Genomic DNA, 23,723 nt, shown 5'->3' with positions numbered 1-23,723 from the left:
CTGTAGTCATTCCTCTGGGTTTCCCTGTTTTCCAGACACATTACTGGTGATACATCTCCTTGGTGGCATCCCTCAGGACCATAGGGATGTCATGCTTTCCCCAGACCTATTTCCCAGGCAATTTTGTGTCTGCAAAATGTAGAATCACAAATGAAAGAGGGAAAAGCCCTGACAGCTGTAAAAGGCTTGTTCACATCAGCATGCCACAGCCCCAAATTATGATGAGAGCCAGTATCCATCTGCCAATATCAACATAACCCCTCCATGGTGAATGTGCCTGCTGCTCTCCCTTGCTCTCCTTGGGCACCCCTTTCCTGTGCTCTCTCTCGTTTCAGATGGGGACCATCCCTTTCAGACTAGATCTCTGGTTTCAAATCCCCTTGTCTCCTCATTTTGCTGAGCTGGTTTGGAAGCTGGCTGGAAGTTCCCCACTCCTGGGAGCTCTGTAACCAGACAATGCATCCATCCAGTGACGCAGTTTGGCCTTTTCTAAACAAAATAGGGTTTAAAAAATCAACAGGAACACGTTGCTTCTGTAACTGGGTTAAAATAACAAAAGAAGGCCTGCACGCGTGAATATGACTGAAGCTTCATTCTTCTCTCTCAAATTTTGGGCAAGTTCCATGGCATCTTGGCACCTCTGCTCTTGGGCTGGGAGAGGCAGGACACAGCTCTCTGTCTTTCTGTCGGAAATGGTGTTGGACTGAAATGTCTGTCAGTGCTGGGTCCGGATGGGGCTGGTGGCATGCCAGCTCATGGGCCAAACAGGCCAGGGCTGGGATCATCAGCTGCCTCCCGATGCCCTGGGCATTGCTCACTCTTTCTGGGGGAACCTTAGAACCTCCTTTATTTCATTTCCTGTGCACTTCCTCCTACCCACCTCCTTTGTTTTTCACTGCACAGAAAATAACACTTAGGAAAGACATGGTAACATATCTCATAACAATTTTCATTTTTAATTTTCTATGGGTTCCTCATTTTTGCTGGTTTTCTTTCTCATTCTCATCTCTTCTTACTCTGTTCTCCAGATCACTGTTACTGCATTAGCATGTGCATTCAATAACAAAACACTGGTATCTGCAAGTGTTTAGTGTTTCCAGTGCAGTGGACAAGGTGATTTTACAAACGACATTGTTATTGAAAATACTAGCTTATTGTATTTATAATACAGTATCTGATCAGACTGTAAAATTCCAAAATATTTTTAGCAGGTTTTTCTTTCAGTTAGGATAAGTATGCCCAAGTAATCAGCCCAAACTAACAAAGCTTTTGCTTGCTTTCTTAGTTTGCACTGGTGTAACTAAGATGAGAAGTTTATCCACAGGCCTGAAAAGCAATGTATACACTCTGGGAATTGATCTTTCCATTGCATCTATATGCAATTTCCAGCCTGATTTTTGTAACAAAAAACAAAAAATTCCCAACCAAACAAATAAAAAACACCAAACCAAAATTCCAGCATCCCACATCCTTCTATTAAAGAGGTTTGATACGATATTTAAGTGTTTACTTAAGAAATTAAGGCTAACACGTGATGAGAAACCATGAACTGAAGATATCTAAGAAATTGGAGGAAATTGACATAAAAAATAGTGCATTTTTGTCTCTGAAAAAATGTTGGCACAGAAGTGCCAGGATCTAGTACTATTTAACAAATATATTGGCAGTCTGGAGAGGGGAATGGGAGTAAGGATGCAAAATTGATGCAGTTATTTATTTTAGTCAAAGCTCAGTGCTTCCCTGGGGGCAGCATGTCAGTGTCACTTCAGCAAAGCAGGCAAAGGCCCAATACAGTGGCAGATAGAGGTAAGTGGGGGCAAATGCAAAAAAAAATATAGTAGAGGGGAAGACAAAATATTCATGTGTGGGGGAGCACTTGATAACAGCTCTGAAAAAAGACTTGGGTCTTTATGAAGGCAGCTTGATAGAAACTTCTGCTTCCTGTGGAGAGCTGTGGGGACTACACAGCATGACTCTAGAAGCCAGCAAGGCAATTTTGTCTATTACTTGTTGTTCAGGATTTGGCATCTTGGCCAGGATTCATCTCCCTTAACCACAGGGCAGAATTCTTCACCTGAGCCTGCTGTCTGAGCTCTTTTACAGCTGATGGAGAGAAGTGTGCATGCAGAGGTTGAGTCATGTTCTTCTAAAAAAGACACCTCCAAGAGATCCCATCACTCTTCCTCAGATTCCTATTTTGACTTTTTCTCTTAAAGGAGTTTTGTCAACTAGTATTAATATGTATGCTATAGAAAAATGCAGTTTCCTGCCCAAGCAGTTTTAATTTTCTGTAATGGGAGAATTAAAGGTATCACAGTAAAAAGCCAGAGGCCAGGATATCTGAAGATGGTGCTGAGCTGCTTCAGGAAGGGGACGAGGGCAGATGTGGCAAAATCAGTTAAAAATAATAAAAACGTAATTAACATGAATCAAGAGCTTCTGTCTTGGCATCTAAGACAAAATAAACAGAGACAAAATGCACAGAAAGGTGTCTTTAAAATACTAACTAGCTGTCTCTAGTATCCCCCAGCACAGGATGCTAGAGAGGCCAAGAGTGAGTTCAAACACGAGTTTGAAAATCTCACTCTCTAAGAGGGATTGGTGTGGATACAGACTTGCCTGCTGCAAAATGTCTTGCATCTCCTGAAGCACTTGGGGTGGAATAGGCTGAGCAGGATGAAAGAATGTCTTATGTATTCTTAATATCTGTGTGTACATAATTCACCTATGGGTTCAGAGAATAAATCAATTCTGAGTTCAATCGGAAGTTCTTAGACTGCCAAGTGGATATCTTGGGAACTGAATGCCCTGGCAAAATTATGTGTGATGACTATCTTTTTAAAACAAGGAAGGACATTCAGGATGTAGGTCACACCCTCCAGAGACACTTCACGAGGAGCAGGGGATGTTAGACTGTTAATAGTCTTTTTAAAGTCCACCAATTTTCTCCTCCCTTTTCAAATACAAGTTCCTAGAGCACATGGGCTTTGAGACTGGACTGATGAGGAACTTGCTACATTTTTTTAATGACGTGACTCCACCTGAAAGAACATGAAAGCATGTGTACTTCATGGAAAGATGGGGTTTTTTTGTAGGCTTCTGCCTACTGCCTGTGTCTGTAAGGACATGAGAGAGTTGTCAAGTCCTCCTTCTGGTGGAAAAAAGTGACCTTGTGAATGACAGCTGTGTGGGCAAGAGACAAATTTATTAACATGTCCCCAGAGCAGACTATGCAGAACATATGCTATAAGTGGGGGCTTTCCCAGCTCTGGGGGGTCCTCTGTCTGCTCTCCCTGTGCTCAAGTGCCTCCTAAAGTGCTGAGCTTGGAACTTTTGCTAGCTGCATGTTTCTCCTTCTGTTTTTATTTTACTCTGCATTCAAAGGACTAAAGAGTGAGAAAGGGCTCTGGCTGCTTCAAACAGCGTACAGGAAATGAACAAGCTGAATAGCATGTTTGCCAGCACATGGGTCTTTTTGGCATACCCAGAGCCTATGTGCACTATGGGCTTGTCTCGTTCTTAGCCGTTACTAGCCAACCATCAAAGGCTTTTCCATATAGAAGGAGCTCCATGTTTTGTCGCGGTTCATGCTCTTGACTAATTAATATGTCCTGAAATGCCCCTAGATGGGATGGTCTGTTTCATATGACCATCTGTTTTCTGTTCCTCACCCCTGGAGTGTGGCTCCTGCCTGGGGACCCTGGGGGTACTTAAAGCCAGAAACAACTGTGGGCAGGTGGAAACAACTCAGATGTCTGTATTTCTGTACTTCTCTTACATACATCCCTGAGGAGGCAGCCAACCCAACCAGTGGTGGTTGAAAAGGAGGACAGAGATCTCCTGGAACAAACAAATGTCAGCTGCTTACAGTAGATGCTCCTCTACTCAATGAGAACATGGAATTTTGATCACATTTCCCTTGAAGTTTGAAGGATGGGGCCAAGAAGGATCTAACCAAATACAGTAATGGTTGGTAGAAGACCTAGCCCACTTCTGCTGGGCTAAATCCAATGTTTGTCCTCTCTTGCCCTTCCCTACATCTCCTGTGGGTCTGATGTGTTGAGTCGCCTTGAGTCTGCCCTCATTTGTTCTGGCCACCTTCTCTCTTGACCCCTTCCTTCAGAAACTGAGTTAGAGGAAATTTCCTTCCACAGGTGGGAACTTAGAGACTCAGAATTCAGAATCAGCAGACAACAGTAAAAAAAAAATACTAATAATTTTGGGAATCCTGGTTGTTCCTTCAGATGTGGGAAACAAGTAGCTGTGGATGTCTTTTCTTTTACCAAGGGGTATCATTAAACCCTGATCCTGTAGGAGGACTGCAGTGAAAGCAACTAATCAGTAACAATAAGGAGGAAATCAGTGGAAAAAGCAGAGGAAATGTCAAGGGCTTGCAGAGGTCTGCATATCTGGTGATATAATATTAGAACAGAAACAGTAGTGTATGAATCACTCACAGTCATTCCTTGCCCCCATAGTTTTGGTAACAAAGGCCATTGTCTGAAGTAGTATGGGAGCAAGGTTTGTGTCCCAGGATTGAAATAAAGCTCAATTTGGCAGACATAGAAATCTTCTGGGTAATCAACAGGCATGGAAATGTGAAAGGGGACAGCAGAAGATTAGACTCTTGCTGCTGTCACCACCTTCCTGAATATTCACCTCTATTACCATCACAGACACACTGACATCAGGCATAAAGTGCTCCAGCTGAGACCCATCCTTGTCCTCATTATGGCCTTGCTGAAGGCAAGCACAGAGCTGTGGTCCTTTCCTCTCTTGGGGGCTAGATCAGGCTTCACTGTCTGGAGGTTGCAGTGGGCTGCAATGTGCCAGTTGCGCTTCCCAGGATGTTGGCAGGGATGAGCATTTGCCATCTTTGAGAAAGCCTGAAATGGCACATATCCAGGGATGAAGTAGTCTTTTGAAATTCAGACTGTTGGTTGATTCCCGCGGAAGAAATAATGCTTTAAAAAAAGGAATTTGAAGAGCTACCATCTCTGCATGTCTCTCCATACTGCCTACTGCTGGAAGCTTGAGCAAGGCTGGACTGCTTTACATGTGCCTGTGTCTAAGATAGGCTTCACCAAACAGTTTCTAATGCTTTATTGACAGAGCCTCTGAGCCTGCTGAGCAGCTTGGCTGAGTCCTGCACTCTGGTTGTGCTTGTTCAGACTACACTGGACACCTTCAACGAGTAATCAAGCCAGAATTCTCCTACCCCCTGCTCCTCTGCTGCCCTGGAACGAGCTTATGTTTGTTTACTGGAGGTCACTTATCTTGAGCTATTGCTTTTTTTCTGTCCACTCATCCGTGCTGCCTCACACTAAGCAAGACCAATACACTGATGTGTGGAGTGTTCCCGCTTCCCAGGGCAGCTTGTTTCTGCTTCAGAAAGGAAAAAGGAGTACACTGCAATCAAAGCAGGATTTAGCACTTGATATGAGGAGCAGAACTTGATATCTGATTTTAAGGGACCTAATAATTCTGGCTTTCATTATGACATAGTGGATTTTCCTATCTTGGCTGCAGATGTTACTCCTATTCTTGAACCTTTTTTATTGATGATTGCCCCAACTTGATAACATTCACATTGCTCCCTGGAATCTTCACCCTCTCTGTTATGGCCCTGCCTGTAAAGTTACCTGGAATCAAAGTACACCCCTTCAGTGCTTTTCTGATGCCCCTTTTTCCTCTGTGATGAACAGCTCTGCTTTCCCTTCATTAATGGCCAAGAGACCATCTGACATTAAGACACCATGTGTCGAAAGACAAGTGGAAGAACACGGAAATATTTCTGTGTTCTGCAATTTTAATTTATCTTTAATTTGAGCCTATTGAAGGCTCTTTATTCCTTTTCTAAAGAAGAGTGAATCCTGTAGCTGACTCTAATCTTCACTACATCTTCCCCCTCCCAATTGTTCATATTGTCTCCAGCACAAAGGATGAGAAGCACCATCCCGTAACCAAATAACTTTCTCTAAGCCACCAGAAAGTGCTCTGAAAGCCACCAGTGGTCAACAAATCTCTGTCAAGGAAACATTCAGATTTAAAAAAAAAAAAACAAACACCTCTCCAGCCAAAAAAAAAAAAAAAAAAACCAAACCAAACAAAACAACCCAAAAAAACATTTATAAAAAACATTTATTCAAGAAGGCTCAAGGTCTGATTTTAAGGTCTTGATTCCATAAGATTGTCCAGAAAGTTATGATAGTAATCATGCTTTACATCCAATTTCTAACAGTCGGCTATTTCAAAGGGAAAAGCTGCAGCCCTATAACACAAGAACACCTAGTCACAGACACTGCCTTGTTTAGTTTCAATCAGCTTTGGGCAGCTGATACCACTTTAAAGTTGGTCATATTGGTGCAGCTTGCAGCTGTACATGTCTAAAAGAAGGATTACAGTAATGGAGTGTCCATAAACACCAGTTATGCAGTTTGAACTAAATCACACTTTTCATCATATCAGAAAATTGCTGTGCATGAGACACTGTCTCAAAGAATGATTTTAAACTAGTTAGAGAGATTTTTCATCAAGTAAAATGTGTTTGGTATATGTTAATCGGGACAGGTATAAACCAATCCAAAGAGGATCTCTGAAAATGAGATAAGATTGTGTACAAAAGGGATTTCAGTAGCTCAACTAAATCAGTTATAAAACTTCTAATTTAAACTAATGCTACCTATATTTGGACAGTAAGAATTAATGGGCTGCAACTCTACTGCAAGGAAAATGTTCCCAGTGGGGATCCAGTCCAAGAAATCCTGTTCCTCAAAAGCAGCACAGTCTCTTTGAATTGCCCTAAAAACATCACATTACCTGTGAACTCAGTTGTACTTTGCACACTACCACAAATTCATTTTGCAGTGCTTAAAATAATCAATGTAATGCAGTTAGTATTTCTCTATAATCTCCTAAATAAATCTAAATCCACTGTTAAAATATCTCTAATTTCCAGCTGCAGTTTGGTAGCAGTATCCCAACATATTTTAAAACCTCCTCCTCCTCCCTGCATATTTCTTTTTAGAAAAGACCAGTGGAGAAGCCAATAGATTTCTATAAATCACTGCTGGATGAAAACAAGCATAAAAAGGAGGCTTGAAGTTGTTTAATATTACAGATGTTTTGGAGCTCTATTCAGTAGTTGGCAAGTCACATGAAGCTGCTCTGAATTCTTTATAATCTAGACACAAAGATCATTGAACTCTGAAAGAACCTCTGGGCTTTTATTCAAAAATATGTTGGCTTCTATTTACCTCTTTCTTCATTTATATCTATCAAATGGCTCAATATATAAATAAAGCCCGGGTGTTCTTATTAGCTAAGGCAGTATTTCATGCAGATTAATGCCAGCAGGTTTTGCAGAATACATCTCTATTCAAAGCTGGAGTATGTTTTGAATTAATTTTCATCCTGTATATGAATCAGGTATATTCTACTCCTTTTCTTATACAGACCTCAGCTGCAGCACATGGGAGGAACCTGTAGTGTTTAATTCTCGTCCCATCATCCTTCTTCAGCAAAGCACTTTTAACTCTAAGCGTCTGCATAATCCCATTGACTTTAATGGGAGTACTCACATGCTCAGGTATATTAAAATTATTATTGAAAACAGCACCTTGCTTTCTCTAAGTGACATACCTAGCATTTTATTGAACAGTCTTATTTAAATATTACCTCATGTATATATTATGAGCAAATCTTTCTAGTTCAATAAAATCAGGTTTATTGTTATTGAGTTAAAAAAATCTTTACTTTTCTTTGCATCCAAAGCAGGCTAAAACTCTCACACTAAACTGAAAATATTGTGTTGGCTACAGGTATTTTGCCAGCTGAGCCAAAACACAGCAAGATGTTAATCTGCTGTTGGTCTTAATAGAATAATGGGCAAGGAGATTTAATGGGATTGATAAAGTCATTGTTTTATAGAAAGCTTTGGTCCACTACCGGCTAGAAACTCAACATCCCACATAAGATATCTCAGCATTTGGCTAATTTTGCCAAAGTTAAAATGATTACTCAAATGATCCCAGCTTTCAAGTGGTTGAGTGGGGTTTTTTTCTGTGTAATATAAACACCCTCACAAGCAAAATCCCTCCACTGAGGCAGTAAGACTGTGATGAAACCAGAGAATGGAGAAAATATATATGTAAGATTACAGCGGATCACACGCAAACTGTTTGAGGCACTCCAGCGTGATTTCATTCCCATCCCACGGAGACTCTGCCTAGCGTGTTCTAATAATGGAAATGTTTGGATTAGTCTATGTTCAATCCATTTACCTCAGCACCTCACCAAATGTGAGCTATGCCATCAGTCTACATGACTAACTATTTGTAATTTAGTTGTAGCTCTCTTGTAGCTGTGGCGGTCCGGGGTCATTAGGGAGGCACGGTTTGCATTACTAGTACATTAAACTGACTGATCTGGTTGGAAAAGCTCATGCAGCTTTCTGGATGCACAAGATGTTCACTAGGATAGACTAGAAGTGTACCTAGAAGTTCTCTGCTCACATCCTCCTTTGAGCCCACCTGAAAGGACAAAGTCACTGTGAAGGCTGCAGTCCTAGGCTGAAAGCAGGCAGTGACTTTTTTCCAGACACAGCAGAGGTGTGAGACTGTTGTTGGGTACTATTTGGGTTATAACACTGCTAAACAGGGGAAAACGTATCTTATAACATTGCTAAAGGGGGGAAAACGTATCTTGTAACTCCCTACAATCAAAACATAGGAAACAAAGCAGTCAGGGACATGTTAGCAGGCAAGGAATCAAGAGAATAAGAGGAAGAGAGTAGACTATTGTCAAAGAAAAGAGCAGTAAGGGAGAGCTGCAGAGACACAGACCTTCCCATGTTTTATACCCACTGGTGCTCACTTTAGCATAGCAGCCACAGGAATACCTACAGACCAGCAAATGCATGCTGAGTTTTGGGTCTGCCTTCCTGGACTCTTTCACAATGCTGAGACTAAACGTATACATCTAGATTTTGGGGGTTTTTCTAATGTTAGAAATTTCAGCTTTCTCCGGCACTTTGACACCGTAAATCCCCACTAGTCTCAGAGATGAGTACTGCGTCACTGGTGCTGTGATTAGAAGTCTCAATGTGCTGGATATCTAACAGAGAATTTCTCTGTCTGAAATGTGAAGTATTTGGGAATGCTCAATGGCTGTTAACAAATGTTAAAAGATGTAGGGAATTTTTAACTGTATGGCTAAAATGTAAATACCTTGTCCTCACAGGGGCATAGCTCTTGGTCATGACTCTCACTGGCTCTGCAGCCACTGGAGTTCTTTAGACTAAACAAGGGTTGAATTCCTAGGGTAGAAGGTACTGCAATAAAATCAAATATCAAAACAAGATCAGATCAAATTAACTTAAAAATCTGTCCACTTTTTTCCTCCCTGTCATTTAAGTCACCCTTAAATTCAGAAGAAGGAGTTTGAGGTCGTTTAACTGGCAGCACCCAGAAACATACTGATGTCTAAAGAGTACAGCTTCTGAAACGTCCTTTGTTTGAGAGGCTTAAACGGGGAAAGGGGAACCTTAATAGTCTTAAATCACCAAGGAAGAACACAGAAGTCCAAAACCGAAAGATGCCCTAGCAAATCTTTCCCCTCTCTTAGGAGACCAGCCGCTGGGAGCGTTACTCACATCTTCTGCTATACAACAGCGCTCAGAAGGTGGGGGAAAAAATAATAATAATTAAAAAGCATTCTCTGCGGCGGCATCGTGCGGAGCTGCGGGGCTGCGGGAGCCGGGCGCGGTGCGGGCCGGGGCCGCTGGAGGGCACTGGAGCCCCGCGCCGGCCGCCGGCAGGGAAAGGCAGTTTTTTTCTCTTTGAGGTCCTGTCATTCCTGTGTAAACAAGTTACGTTCAAGTGTTTAGGATATAAATTACGACCATGCAGGCTTGCCTCGGAAAGAATGTAAACACAGCACTGTGGTCGGAGCAAACGCTGAAACTGACTTTATAATTTATCACAGGCCCTGAGAAGCTCAGGGAAGAAAAGGGCATGTCTGAGCATAAATATGTATTTTAAAGATGAAGAGTTTTATGTCTATGTATAATTACATAGATATAATTTTTATATACATATATATATATATATATGGCTGGGGGGGGTGTGCGTGCATGCACATATATATATATATGTGTGTGTGAGTGTGTGTGTGTGTGTGTAAGTATATATATCTACACCTATATGTGCGCACACATGCACAGAGCATTTTGCTGAAACTCTCTGCCCTGTTTCAGCGCTCGGGCTCGGTGCTGGGCAGAGTCGGGGGTCGGTGCACGTTGCGGTGCGGGGCCCATTCTGTGTCCCCGTCCCACGTGGGGTGGTGGCCGTGCCCAGCTGCCCCCGGGCCGGTCCCCGCCGTGGGCCCGGGTGGGTTCGGAGCGCATCCCCCGGCCGTGGGGCTGGCGCGGCCCCGGGCTCTGCAGGATGCCCAGACGAGCAGCTCCTGGCGCCCGGCTCCGACTCTTGGCCGCTCGCCATCCACGGGGCACCGTGGGGACAGGGATCGCCTCGCTTGAGGTGCTTGGGGGGCCTCTTTTTGTTTTCTTTTGTACTTTTTTTTTCTATTTTTCTCCCCTCCGACCCGGTTCTCTGCCCTCACTTTGGTGGGTGCTTGCCCCAGACCTTATCAAGCCACGGTTTTATCGCTGCCCCCACCCGTGACCTGCCCTCCCGGGTCCAAGCCCGCATCGCACAAGGGCTCCTGTCCCCACACCTGGCAAAGTCCCCTGGGGCACAAAGGGACTCCGAGGGCGCTGTGGGGAAAGGGGACACGGGGACGCCCATACGCATCCCCAGAGAGTGGGGAGGGCGTTCCAGACCTGGAGGCGCCCTCCAAAAGAGGATCATGCACTCCCGACCCTCCTGCTTTTGTGTCCTCTGCCTCGGTTATTCCCAAGCCTATCCAGCAGCCGTGGAAAGCAAGGTGGGAAGTGGGTGACGGCGGAAAGTGCGGCCCGGAGAGCGTGGCACTGGCCTCGCTCTCCTCCTCCGCCTGCAGTGACTGGAGGATTTGGGATTGCATCCTCAACTCTCTCGGATGCCGGGGTGGAAGAGTTTTCTCAGAAGGAGCCAAGGGAAAAGAAACGCCTGTCTAGTGATAGTCGTTATATACATTTTATTGGAAAAAAAATTTTTACATCAAAATATTTTGGCAAACTGTAAAAAGTATACATAAGTGCAAATATATTCTCCTTTTAAAGCAATAGTGTGTGAGTATACACGAGATTTATTTAAAATATTTTTTTAAAAAATATTGTGGTAGAAAACAACTTTTGTAAAAATAAAAAAACAAAACGTTTTATTGCTGCAATACTGGAAAAAAATGAACTTTTCTTACAGTCTATACACGAAAGGGCTAAACAATACTGATTTAATAATATCAATTGGTCGGTGCTGAAGTCCATACAAAGTGTCCTTGGTGGGGCTCGGGGAGAGAACACAATAAAAAAGTACATTTCCCTCTAACGCAGTAACAGAAGGGGGAGTCCTCGCAGGTGCGGAGACATTTACTTTTCTTATGCAAAGACACTTTCTCGTATAAAAACGTGTCGAATTGTTCCCTTTCCCAAAGCTCGGTTCTTTGGGAGATGGCAGAAAGGCGGTTTGTGATTAAGGTGGTCAGACTTGGCATAAGGACACTTAGGTCCCCCCTAAGCCAAAACGTCACGCAAGGCATTTTTCTTTTGGTAAGACCTTTGGAGCCCTATACCGGCTGTACGTGTCCTTCGGGGGGTGGAGTGGGACGGAAAACACTGCTTCCTTAGGCAAATTCGCTAAGTGACTCGTGTACTACCAATGCTACCAGAGTGCACATTATATTTAATCTGCGTGGCTCCGTCTACACCTCGGCTCTGCTCGGTGACGCCTGATTGTCTCTGTTGGGGCGCGGCCTTCACATCACGCAGGGCTTGATGTCTTGGCAGACGCTTTGGTGGTGGTGGTGGTGGTAGTAAGATCCACTAGCAGACGGGTGAAACGAAGAAATGCCATTAAAATTGAGGACAAAATCTTTCCTGTCACACACCGGGGAGGGATGATGCTGGTAGCGAGGAAGTCCCACTGCAAGAGAAGGAAATAACAAGAGCTGCTCAGAAGTCGGAGAGCTTTGCCCGGGTGGAGCAGCCCTTCCTCCCTCACCCCAGGGAGGAGAGGCTGCCTGCACAGAGCTGGCACACCGCTCCCTCACGCCCAGGAGTCACCAAGGTTTGGTAACTCATCTTTGCCTTCCCTGGCGGAGGACTCGGACGGTCCCCCAGGGGCAGCGCCTGACGTGCTGCGGGGCAGAGAGCCCGGGGGTTCCATTGCCCCAGCGAGGAGGAGAAGGGCATTCCGCGGAGCCCCCCACCGCCTGCAGGTCGGCTCGGAGCTGCGGCCGTGCCCGTAGGAGCCCCGAGCCCTTTCCAGACGGCACGGCCGTGCGGCACGCAGGCTGAGGGGAGGAAGGCGTGCGGAGGGAGATGCCCACGGACACGTGCCCGGCCGCATCCCGGCCTCGCGGGCATCCCTGGACATCCCTCCTGCGGGGGCACACACGGACTGCTTCTGTCTGCCCTCTGCCTCGGTACTCATCAGCGCGGAGGGGTAGCGCAGCCCCCTCGTGGGAGTGGATAAGGGAGAGTGTGTTTTTTGCGTGCGTGTGTGAGGGAAAGAGGAGGCGACGCCCCTTGCGTGTTTTCCTGCGCGCACCACAGCCATTTGAACCCGATTCCCACCTTTCCTCGCTCTTCCAGCTCCCTACCCCGTTCCTGGGAGGATTTAGCTTCTGACTTGAGCGGCTGCAGGTTGAATTCCAGTCAGGATCCGTTTGTGTGTTGATACAGTATGTATTTATTTATGTGTATGTGTGTGTAAGAGCGTTCACGCCTTTTCGCGTGTGCGCTTTCATAAACACAAGATACACCCTACGGTTCATCAACAACAACAAGCCGAGTACATCCGTGGCACCGACATGCAAATGACCTCGCAAATTCCCGTTGTGATTTCCCACAGCCCAAGGCAGCCTTTCGGGGGCCGCATGGGAGACGCCACCCCAGCCCCAACTCCGAGCCGTAGGACGGTGCTGGGATCCCTGGTCTGGCAGGATTCCTGCTGGATCCGGCGGGGAGGGGAGCGCTGGGCAGGGCTCCCCTTGCTCCGAGCAAGGCCCGCAGGGCAGAGCCAGAGAGGGTTTGGGTTTGGCGTGTGGACGTCAAAATCGGCTAGCGGGATCCTGTCAAATGTGACCGAGGGTCAAGGGGAAAAAAAAAAAAAAGCGAGGAGAAAAAAAAAAAAAAAAAAAAACCAAAAAAAAAAACAACAAAAGAAAGAGCAGGAGAGTGAGTGTGTAAGGGAAAAAAAAAAAAAAAAAAAAAAAAAAAAGGAAAGAAAAGAAAAAGAATCAGGAGGGAAAGGTGCCCGGTTTTCCTCGGGATGGCGGAGCCGAACCCTTTGGCAGCCCCGGCCGGCGGCGCGCACAGCCCGCTCTCCTCCGGCGCTGTCCCCTCCTTCACCCCGCAGAGCTCACTTTATAAAAGTGATTATTTCGCTGGATTTCCTCGGCTTTCTAATAACCCTGCTGGTATGCTCACCATAAACTGGGGCACTTTATTACAATCCTGATTCAATCATTTAGCAGGATTTAATAGTCTGCGAAAAAAATCCGGCTCCCCCCGCCCCCCAGCTTCAAAATCCTTTTAGCAGAATCAAGCCTCCTGTTTCCAATTTTTACCTCTCTTATTCTTGAGTCTGATATAAATTCACGGTTTTAAGTCGTCCCTGACGCTGTCATGGGTAGAGAATTATTGACCGACCAACAGCGATTAGTCACTGAATTTGCTTTGCATTTCACTAAGAGAAAGGGAAAGGCGAATTTCACTTGCTACTGCTTTCGCGGAGACAGCAGGGGAAAGATTATTGCTGATTTTAGTACAAATAAAAGAGCTCGGGTCCTTTTCCCCCATCTCCTTTCACTCTTCTGAAATATTTGTGCCATAGAGATTTTACTTATCAGGTACAAATGAGGATTGGATCCACTAAAAACAAAATTAAAAAATAAAATAAAATAAAATAAAGAATTTGGTTTGATTTTTTTGTTCAGTTAATCAAGGACTGCGTATGGTTTGCACTAAAGTCTTGGGCCCAGATACTGAAGCTGTAGAAAATAAGCGCAGAAACACCGTTTTGCAAAGTGATTGCATTAAATCTGAGCTGCTGGAAACGGACGCTGGTGGTCGACATTAAGACAGCGTCCAGCGGTTCGTATGAGTCTGTATCCGTCCTTGAACAGAAACAATTCGGATTTAAACCGCCCGGCCTCGGAAACCGCAGTGGAACTCCGGGAGGACCAGAATCCTCGCTCTCTCTCCCTCTGCTTTTTGTTTTGTGGAGGTATTCTTGGGCTGTTTCTGGATGAAAATGAAAAATTCTCTCCCAGGAATCAGCTTTCTTAGCTCAGGTGTCTGGCAGGAGGAGGGGGCAGCTGCCTCCCAGCCCCGCTGCCCGGGCCAGCCCCACTCCTGCACCACGCGTGGCCCCATGGGCCCTGCGTGGCGAACTGTGCGGCCGCAAATAGTAAAACAAACAGAGGGGGAAAAGATCCAAAGAAAGAAAAAGAAAAGAAAACAAAAATCCAAGCAAAAACAACAAACCAAAGCAGAAATTCCTAACGGAGAAGGTACGTAGTTCGGCGGGGGATGCCCTTGTGAACCCGCCGGCCTCTCGCCCCGGCTCCAAAAGCACATGGAAGGATTCCCTATGGCTCCGAAAAGTTGGTTTGAACCTGAGCAGCAGAGCCCTGTGGGCACAGGGGAGCCCGGCTGGGGACGCATCCCGCCCGCTCTCTCCCTGCGCGGAACAGCCGGAGAGACGCGACCCGCTCCGCGGCCGCCTCTGCCCAGAAGGCGCATCAGGGCTCTTTAGGGGTTCGCCTCTTTTGTTGTTAAGGGAGGAAACTTTGCAACCGCTCGTTGTCTGTGCCCTGACAGCCCAGGTCCCCTGTGCGGTGGCGGCGAGGGGACTCGCACGGCGCCGCCCTCCCCGCGGCACAGTGGGCTGTGGGGCGGCCAGGGCAGGCTGCGGCGCTCGCAGGGGGACAGGGGAGAGATTGACAGGAGCCCAGGGAGGGGGCGGGAGGGGACCCAGGGCTGAGGGTCGCCTGTATTTGTTACTTGTTGAAATTCCCATAAAATTGAACAAGACCCCGCTCTCATAGGGGTTAAGTCAGGCTAAAATCCTCTTCGGTGTGGTCCAGCCCAGACTGTCTTTGTTTGCTTAACCTCTGGGACCCACGTTTAAAAGGGCTATTTGGAAAAATTCCCCGTAAGAGCCCAACATCTTTTACCCATTTTTGCTCTCGGATTTTTCTGAGCAGACATTGTCTGTAATCACCGGCCGGGGAGGGGGTGAGGGGGTGGGAGACAGCGACCAGAAAACTCTTTCCCTCCGGTTGCAGAATTATACTGGATCCGCTTTAATCTTTCGAGCAAAGATAAGCGGTTGGTTTGGTGTTGGAGGGTTTTTTATTCTCTTTTTAATTCTTTCTCTCTCTCTCTTTTTTTTTTTTTTTTTTTTTTTTTTTTTTTTTTTTTTCCCGGTAGGGTTTGGAGGATAATATTTGACGCCTTTATTTGATTACTGCCGCGGCGCGTCTCCGCGGAGCGCGGTTTACCGAGGCGGCGGCGATGCCCGGCGGCGCTCCCCGCCAAGCGAAGCCGCAGCACGGCGCGGAGGGGCGGCCCCGCTGCCACCCTGCCGGCACCGGGAGGGGGACGCGACAACCGGGACGGAGCCGGACGAAGCCAGGCTTTCCTCGGAGCGCTCCTTCTCGGCGCCGGGCAAGCGGGAGGGATGCTCGCCGCCGTGCCCACAGCCGCCCCCCTCAAACAGCCCCCCTGTCCCGAAACAGAGCAGCTCCAACCCACGCGTATTTTTTCCCGTCTCGCAGACAATGCGCCTCTTTTCTCCGACACCGTGGCGGTCCGGGGCTCCCCCGAGAGAAACCTTTGTGGCCGCGCTCCCCGCCGCCCCCGCCGCCCCTCCGCGCCCCTACCTGAGAGGTCGTCGCGGGGGCTCTGGTGCAGGTATCCCTGCTCCAGGGAGTAGGAGGGCACGCTGGAGTGGATGCCGGAGGAGGCGGCGTTGGCGGCGGGGAGGCCCTGCTGCTTTATGTAGGGCGAGGCCCCCGAGGCTGTCCAGTGAGCCGAAGGGCTCGTGTAAGGCGAGTGGCACTCGATGGCGCTCGCCATGGCCGGCGAGGAGGGCACGGGGCTGCTGCTGCTGTCGGGGCCGTAGTCCCCGTTGGCAGTCACAGGGCAGCTGGCCATGTAGGTCGAGCCGGGGTTGGGAGACATGTGCGGGACGTGGTGGCCGCCGCTGAGTCCCTCGTAGCCGCCGGCCATGGCGTTGGGCATCATGTCCAGGTTGTAGCCGTTGGAGTGGCAGGCGAGGGAGGCGGGGGGCGCCTGGAAGTCGAAGCCCTGCGGGATGATGGAGGCGCCGAAGCCCAGCCCGTTCATCATGCGGTACATGGGCTTCAGCGCCTGGCATTTCCTTCTGAAGCCGCGGGGCCGCCGTCGGAAGGAGCCCTCCTCGAACATGAACTCGCTGGCCGGGTCGATGGTCCAGTAGTGGCCCTTGCCCGGGCGGCCCAGGCCCTTGGGCAGCTTGATGAAGCACTCGTTGAGGGAGAGGTTGTGGCGCACGGAGTTCTTCCAGCCCTGGTAGGAGCCGCGAAAGAAGGGGAAGCGGGCCTGCAGGAACTGGTAGATCTCGCTGAGGGTCAGGCGCTTGGAGGGCGAGCTCTGGATGGCCATGACGATGAGGGCGATGTAGGAGTAGGGGGGCTTCTCGGGCCGCCGCAGCCCCGAGCTGGCCTTCTTGCTCTTGGAGGACGCCGCCGCCGCCGAGGAGGAGGAGGAGGAGGTGGAGGTGGAGGAAGAGGAGGTGGAGGTCTCCAGGGCGGAGGAGGGCGGCCGGCTCATCTGGAGAGCTCCGGGAGCCGGGCTGCAGGAGCGGAGAGGGACGGGGGGCTCCAGCCGCTGCTGCCCGCTCTCGGTGGTCATCTGGCGGAGGGAGGGGAATGGGGCAGGGTGGGGTGAGGCTGCGGGGGAAGGGGGGGAGCCGGGCGGGGTGGGTACCAGGGCGGGGGTGCCCTGAAGGGGGAGAGCGGGGGGGGGCGGCGGGAGCCGCTGTCCTGCGGGCACCTCCTCAGCGCGGCGGGCGGCGGTGGGGCGGCGGCAGCGCCCTGCGCATCCCTCCCCGCGGTCCCTTGCGCAATGGCTCCTCTGCTTTCCGCCGGAGCCAGGCACTAGGCGGGATGGACCGGCCCAGCCCCGGCCCCGGCCCCGGCCCCGGTCCGGCCCCCTCCCTCCCTGCGCCGCGCAGCTCCGCTCAGCGCCGCTCCGCTTCCTCCTCTGCCCCCCACCTGGGGACCATCCCGCTGCCTAATCCGGCAAGGAGAGGAAGCGCAAAAGCCTGCCCCCCGCCCCGCAATCTCTTCCGCACTGTTACTCTTTCATATATACTTTTTTTTTTCTTCGTCAAAGGCACAGCGCGATCGCCTATCAGTTCCTTCAATCTCGCTATTATTTTTTTTCCCTTTTCCCGCAGACCCCCCTAAATCCGGCCCAGAAATCAGCAGAGATAGAGGGAGAGGGGGAGCGAGAGGGGGAAGAAAGAGACCACCCCTTTTCCAGCTGGCCTCTGTCCACCCGTCATCTGGGCAAGAGCCGCTGCTGCTGCTGCTGCCGCTGCCGCTGCCGCTGCGGCACCACCCCGGCTCGCTCCCGCTACCGGACTAGCGCCGGTCCCGCTTTCCGCCTTCCCGGGGCTCCCTCAGGGGCCCCACGGGCACCGCTTTGCCCTCTGCTCCCGACACGGCCCCGGGGCGAGGCGAACACCCCGAGTTCCGCGGGTGCGCGCCGTGGCACAGGGGCGCTGGTGCAAGGACGCGCGTGTGAGGGATGGCCCACCCTGCGGGGCCCGAGGCAGCAGGGTTTACCGCTCCTCAAGCCTGCAAGGCATTTGCTTTGTAAGACTTTTCGCTACCCCTTGCCACCTCCCATGGCCCTATAAAATGTCATTCATTTTCTCGAGCAGCCGGGGCAGAGTCCGAGGACCAGGGATGCGCCCTCCCTGCACGCCCTGGGGTATTCCACCCGTGGGAAGCGGGTCACGCGTGCTGAGAGCGCCCTTCGCCCGGGGAAACGGGACACCGGAGGGGACAGGCAGGAGAGGGGCCGGCGGAGGCACAGGCCTGCTCACGAATGATGGAAGAGGCTCCAGAATCAAACTGGAGACTCAAGGAGGACGGCGGCGGGGCGAGAGGCAGAGCAGACAGGGATGCTGGAGCGAAGGGACGGGGGTGGGAAGGACGCGGGCAGAGCGGGACGCCGTGTCAGCGGCGTGCCTGCAGTTCTCTGTGTGTGTCTGTGCGTCCGTCTGTCTCCAGTGCAGCTCCGTGCTGAGAGCTCGCTGGTGGGTACGGGCAGGGAGGGGGTGGGGCTGGTCCCAGACAGTGACCTGCAGTTGAGTGGAAGCAGGCTTTTTCCATCAAACTCTGCCTGGATACCACACACAGAGCCCAAGTGTCAGTTTACTGCCCTGAGCCCAGCTCCTTTTCCCTAAGCTCCACAGTAATTAGACAAAGAAAACCTAAATTAACTGAACAGGCGTCGACAGCTTCCTCCAGATCACCACTGCTACATACATGGGAATGTGTCCGAAAATGGCTTGATTGTATCTGAGGATAAGCTAAGAAAAACACTACCAAGCCCTGCTATGTTTATGACACATTTTAATAGAAAAAATAATAGGTCGGTCCATAGACCCATGTTTACCTTTCCTAGGGCATCGATTTAAATTGTTCCCATAATTACAAAAAAAAAAGAAAAATTCTATCAACCATCTGTCTTCTTATCTTTTTTTTTTTTTTTTTCCTGTTGTTCCCTGGAAAGGCAGGGAGGCCGATGTGAGACTCCTGATCTCGTTGTAACGACCTATTTTGCCTTTTTTCCCCCCTTCTTTTTTAAATATCTGTGGTTTTATATAAAAACTTCTTTCCTTGCTCTAGATCGGAGAGGGAGGGTGCTTTTCCACCTTCCTCGGCGGGAATTCTGTCTAAATGTCATCTTCGGATGACGCGCTGAAGTAATCTCTGCAATCTTCAGGAGACCAAAGGAATTAAAGGCAGGGGGGACGATCATCGCCTGTAAATCACTCTAACTTGCCCCCGATTCAGACTGTTCGTTTGGAGCATTACTTTTAGTCGAGCGAGAAAAATCTTTTTCTCGCAGCACAAGGTGTCACGATGTACCGGGGTGTCACGATGTCACCCGGCGGTGCGGGACGGGACAGGCAGCGGAGCAAAGCCGGGAGAGGCAGCCCGGTGGCACAGCCGAATGCTGCTTCCATCCTGACTTGACACGGCTCTGATATCGGGGCTAACACATTCAATCCTCTACCTGTCAGCAACCTCCTCTTCCTCGCAGCAGATACTTGTTTGAAGCACAGCATTAAAAAGTCTCCAAGACATGATCCCGATACTTTAAAAGATGATTTAAATTGCCTATGATTAAACAGAAGTGCATTTGCTGTTTTGTGGAGATGTTTATTTTGGTTGGTGTATCCATTTCTGAGCTGATCCTAGTTTCGGAGCACAACTGGTTTGTTTTACCAAAGTATACGGAAATTAAACTTTTTGGCAGATTTGGTTACTCAGATGTTGTTGTATAATCATAGTTTTTATTCTAGGAAATCTCTTCATTATTGCGGTTTCAGTTTCACGTTCATAACAGAGTCCCTTCTGCTTCGTGAGCTAAATGAAATAAGTTAGACTAAACCAGTTAAGAAAATGGAAGACAAATATGAAAGATAAATGTTTACGGTTATGTTGGAGTTCTTTCCCCCCCGCCTCTTTTTGTTCTTTTTCTGTTCTTTTCCTCCCTTTTTTAACTGTGTGCTTCAGGCTCTTTCCTCTCCTCTGAGGTTCTGCAGATGAGAAGCGTTTTTTCAATTAAAGCCGAGACTGAAACTTAAACAAATCCCTCCAGTATTGTAAAAGTGCGTTTCCTTAAGCCCTGGAGGATTTTCCTCCAACTGTCAGTTTCAGGGTGCCTGGATTTAGATCTCGATCTGCAGCGGCTGACAGAGATCCCTTTCCGCATGAGGGGCATGCGGGCATTTTAACGAGATGGAAGCTGCCTTGCTGCCGCAGTGCAGCGCCCAATTCCCGGCCCCGGCGGCTCGGGGAGACCACCTGGAGGGCGTGGAGGGGGGCAATCCCACCGCGGCGCAGGGAGCAAAAGGGCCAGCATGGGAAGGGACTCCCAGCGGTCTTGTCCCGTCCTTTGTGCTGCTCCCGGGACCTCTTGACTTCTCGGGACCTCTGGCAGTAGCCGTGCGATCCCGATGTTTGTTTAGAGAGGTTTTTCCGCTTTTTTTCTAACGCCCCCCCCTTCCTTTTTTTTTTTTTTTTTTCTTAGCGTACGCAATGGGCAGCAGGCGTGACCCTTTTTATAGAAGTCTCCCTGAAGGCTGCCATCAGGACCTTTCTTCCCAGCTCCTGTTGAAGAGTCGGTCTCTCCCTCCTTTCGGAAGCAGAGGAAAAGGGGAGATGATCACGGCAATCCGAGGGGTTGAGACGTCTCGCATCTCAAGGGCAGACAAGGACATTCAGCTCAAATGCATTGCTTTTTCCCGTGTTGGGAAAAAACCCCAAAAATAAGCCTGACTCCAAGAGCATCCCCAGACACTCTCCTTGCACAGAGCGGGCACCTCTCGCAGCATTTTACAGGGGATCACCTGGGGAATCGCCACGTGGGTTTGGCTGGCTTTCCGTGAAGATACCTTAAGACATTTTTCACCAGTGTCTGAATGTGGCAGAAAGCTAAGCCAGGCACAGGACACCTACACGAGTGTGGTGATCGCAAAATCGTAGGGCCGCACCTTTCCCTTTCCTCCCCGTTCCACAGCCCTCAGGGCCGGGGCAGCTTTGTTCAGCCTCCCAGTCCTCAGAGGACGGAGAGAAAGACCAGGCGGGAAACAAAGTTGGCGCGAGGAGCCAGCCGAAGGGCAGAATCTAGTTGCCTTTGGGGAAGAGTGTTCCAAGGGAAAATCGGCCTCAGCAGGTGGGAGAAGAGCCTCTGCTCGACTCTCCCACGCTGCACCCGCAGGACCCGGCTCCTGGGGGCGTCCCGCAGGGAACCGGGGCTCCGCGGGCCTCCGGAGGACCCCGCCGAGGGGAAGTGCGAGCATTGAACACCGGGGACGAGAAATATCCGCCCCCCGCCGCCCGTCCCATCCTCCGCCTCCGGACAGGTCCTGCTTTCACAGGCATTTGGTGTCTTCAGCGGGCTGGAAAAGAGTTTCTCAGCGTTTAGACTTTCCGGGGGACACCTTTGCCTAAGATTTTGTCGCATTTAACCCCCCAGCTCTCCCCCTCCAAGACTGCCCGCATCCCCGCATCCCACCGCAGCCTCCTCGCTGCCCGGGAGCCGTGGCACTCAGACACCCTGCGAGCCTGAGGTGCCCGCTGAGCTCCGTCTGAGCTCCCGAAACCCAGGGCTCAGCCCCGCCGAATGCCACCGGGCTGCGGGGCTGTGCCAGGGACCCGCTGGCGCTGTGCCGGGCCCCACGGGCACCCTGTCCCGCACGTCCTTCTGTGCTGTCCCGCGGTTCGGGATGGTGGGACACGGGAGAAAGGGGGGTCCCCAGATGCGGGGTAGAGCAGGGGCTCAGACACATGGAGGGGACCTGGCTGCCCTGCAAATAACGCGGGTGTTTCAAGCACCGGCCGGAGCTGCGCGGACACCGCAGCCAATAAACCTGCCCAGAGACCCGCTCCTCGTGTAGCAACAGCGCTGGTTTTGTGTCAGCCCCCGAGTACTTCCAACCGGGTGTTTTTGTGCGTAGACTTTGAGTTTCCTATACCAGATGACAATGTTAAAGATTTTGTCCCCTCCCATCTCTGCGCAGCTCCAACTGAACTTCCCGGAGCATCAAAATAAACCCCCTACAGCGGTCAGGATATAGGTCACCTCTCTAAAAGGAAACACAACCCTTCCAAAAATATAAAACATCTTTGACGTAGAAAAAAAAAATACTCTTTTGTCTCCGAGCATCCTCTGTCGGTGTAAATAAAACGTGACAGGCGCGGGGTAAAATAAGAAGCGGGATGTTTCGAGATCACAGGAGAGGCGAGGTGCCGGCGCAGCAGAGCGGAGGCTCCGGGCAGGTGGAGGCTCCACCGCGCTCCCGGGAAGGAGTCGTGCTGGGGGCTCGGGCAGACCTACGAGGGAAGGCTGCAAAAGACACGGGTGGGACCCGGTGCCCTCCACCCGTTCACATCCTAAAGGTTTCTCGGTGGTAAAGGTCGCGCAAGTGCCAGTCAGCAGCGCCAGCGCAAAAAATGTGAGCGGCAGCCCTTGTAGGGATTCATCGTGTCCCTGCAAGGCTGCAGGAAGAGCCCCCCCGTCTCCCGATCCTGCTCTGCATACCCCGTTGACAGCCGCGAATAAGGGCAAACACGCTTTGGCCCGAGATCTGAACACACGGCACCTTTTTGACTGGCTTCTCCCCCGCCCAAGTTTACATTCCGATCAAATGAGATTTCTAACTTTACACATTGTCAATAATTTTCATACATGCGCCGACCTTAATTACTTTCCATACCATTGGCAGCAGACAAATAGTTTCAGTGGGGTGAGGGAGCCAGCGGTGCCCCCGGCCCTGAAGGAGGGCTGCGCTTTCCTCCCGCCTCAGGAGCTCCCCCTCACCCCGAGCCCTCCGGCCGCCGCCGCTCCCGGCGGGACAGCATCCTCTTCCCGCAGAAACCCGCGTGGAAAGCTCCGCGGGACGCCCCCGAAGTGGGGCAGCGAGGGGGGAGCCCTCGGGTGCCGCTGGCGTGTCGGCAGCATCGCAGGGTGTGCGAGGGGGTTTTAATTTGGGACGAAGAAGGGCTCGGAGCGATGCGCGCAGCCCCCGCCGGGGACCCTGCGCCCCTCGCCCGCACCGCGGCGGTGCCCGCAGCCTCGGCCCCGAGCTGGGGAAGGCGCTAATCAGGAGCAGCTTTCCCCGCTTTGCCTCTCCTTCCCTCCTCGCCGCCTCCCCCTCCGTACCCCCCTCTCCTCCTTTCGTGAGAGGTTTGCATTAATTTTTAAGTAAAGCCCATAAAACATAACGACCCACTCAAAGGTAGGGCAGAGTTACTGAGTGCCGGATTATTACATGATTTACGAACATAGTTTGGAAAAAAGTAATAATCCAAGATCGCACCTCAGCAGCGAGCCTGCCAGGCCCGGGCACGGCTGCTGCGGCCGCGGTCCCGCTACCTCCCGCCTCGGTGACCCTCAGTAGGGCCGGTTCAAGGTGCGGGAGCAGGAAACCATAAAACCAATTTTAATTTTTTTTTGTTATTTTGTTATTGTTGTTGCTTTTTTTTTTTAATTTTTTTGGGGCTGTGGGTTTTCCGGCTGCATCTCCCCACCTCTCCCCCTCCATACACACCTTTTTACACCGATACCTCCGAAGCCCTGTGTCTGCTACGATCCCCCACCAGATCAAAGGGAAAGGGGGAGCAGTTGTGCCTCTGCGGTCCATATCCCCCCCACTTCCATCACCCTTTCTCGCTTTGCCTCCTCCATCCGGGAGGCTTTTATTGATGAGCTGCCTTCGAGCCCCCGCACGAAATGTCTCTGAAGGGTTTAGACAATTCATCAGCCATCACTT

At 50.2% G+C, this 23,723-nt stretch overlaps 1 protein-coding gene across 1 annotated transcript; it reads right to left on the bottom strand.

Annotated features, from left to right (window-relative positions):
* Nucleotides 1-11,372: 11,372 nt before the first annotated feature.
* FOXF2 (forkhead box F2) lies at nt 11,373-17,249 on the bottom strand. Its single transcript, XM_059483934.1, is given in 3 exon segments — nt 11,373-12,080; nt 16,048-17,224; nt 17,226-17,249. Coding segments are annotated over 3 exon segments (1,368 nt in total). The 3' UTR covers nt 11,373-11,913.
* Nucleotides 17,250-23,723: the final 6,474 nt, after the last annotated feature.

This window comes from Ammospiza nelsoni, chromosome 1 (assembly GCF_027579445.1).
Source record: "Ammospiza nelsoni isolate bAmmNel1 chromosome 1, bAmmNel1.pri, whole genome shotgun sequence".
Classification (NCBI taxonomy): Eukaryota; Metazoa; Chordata; class Aves; order Passeriformes; family Passerellidae; genus Ammospiza; species Ammospiza nelsoni.
The sequence above is the reverse complement of the archived record's forward strand: the minus strand, read 5'-3'. Positions and strand labels throughout refer to the sequence as shown.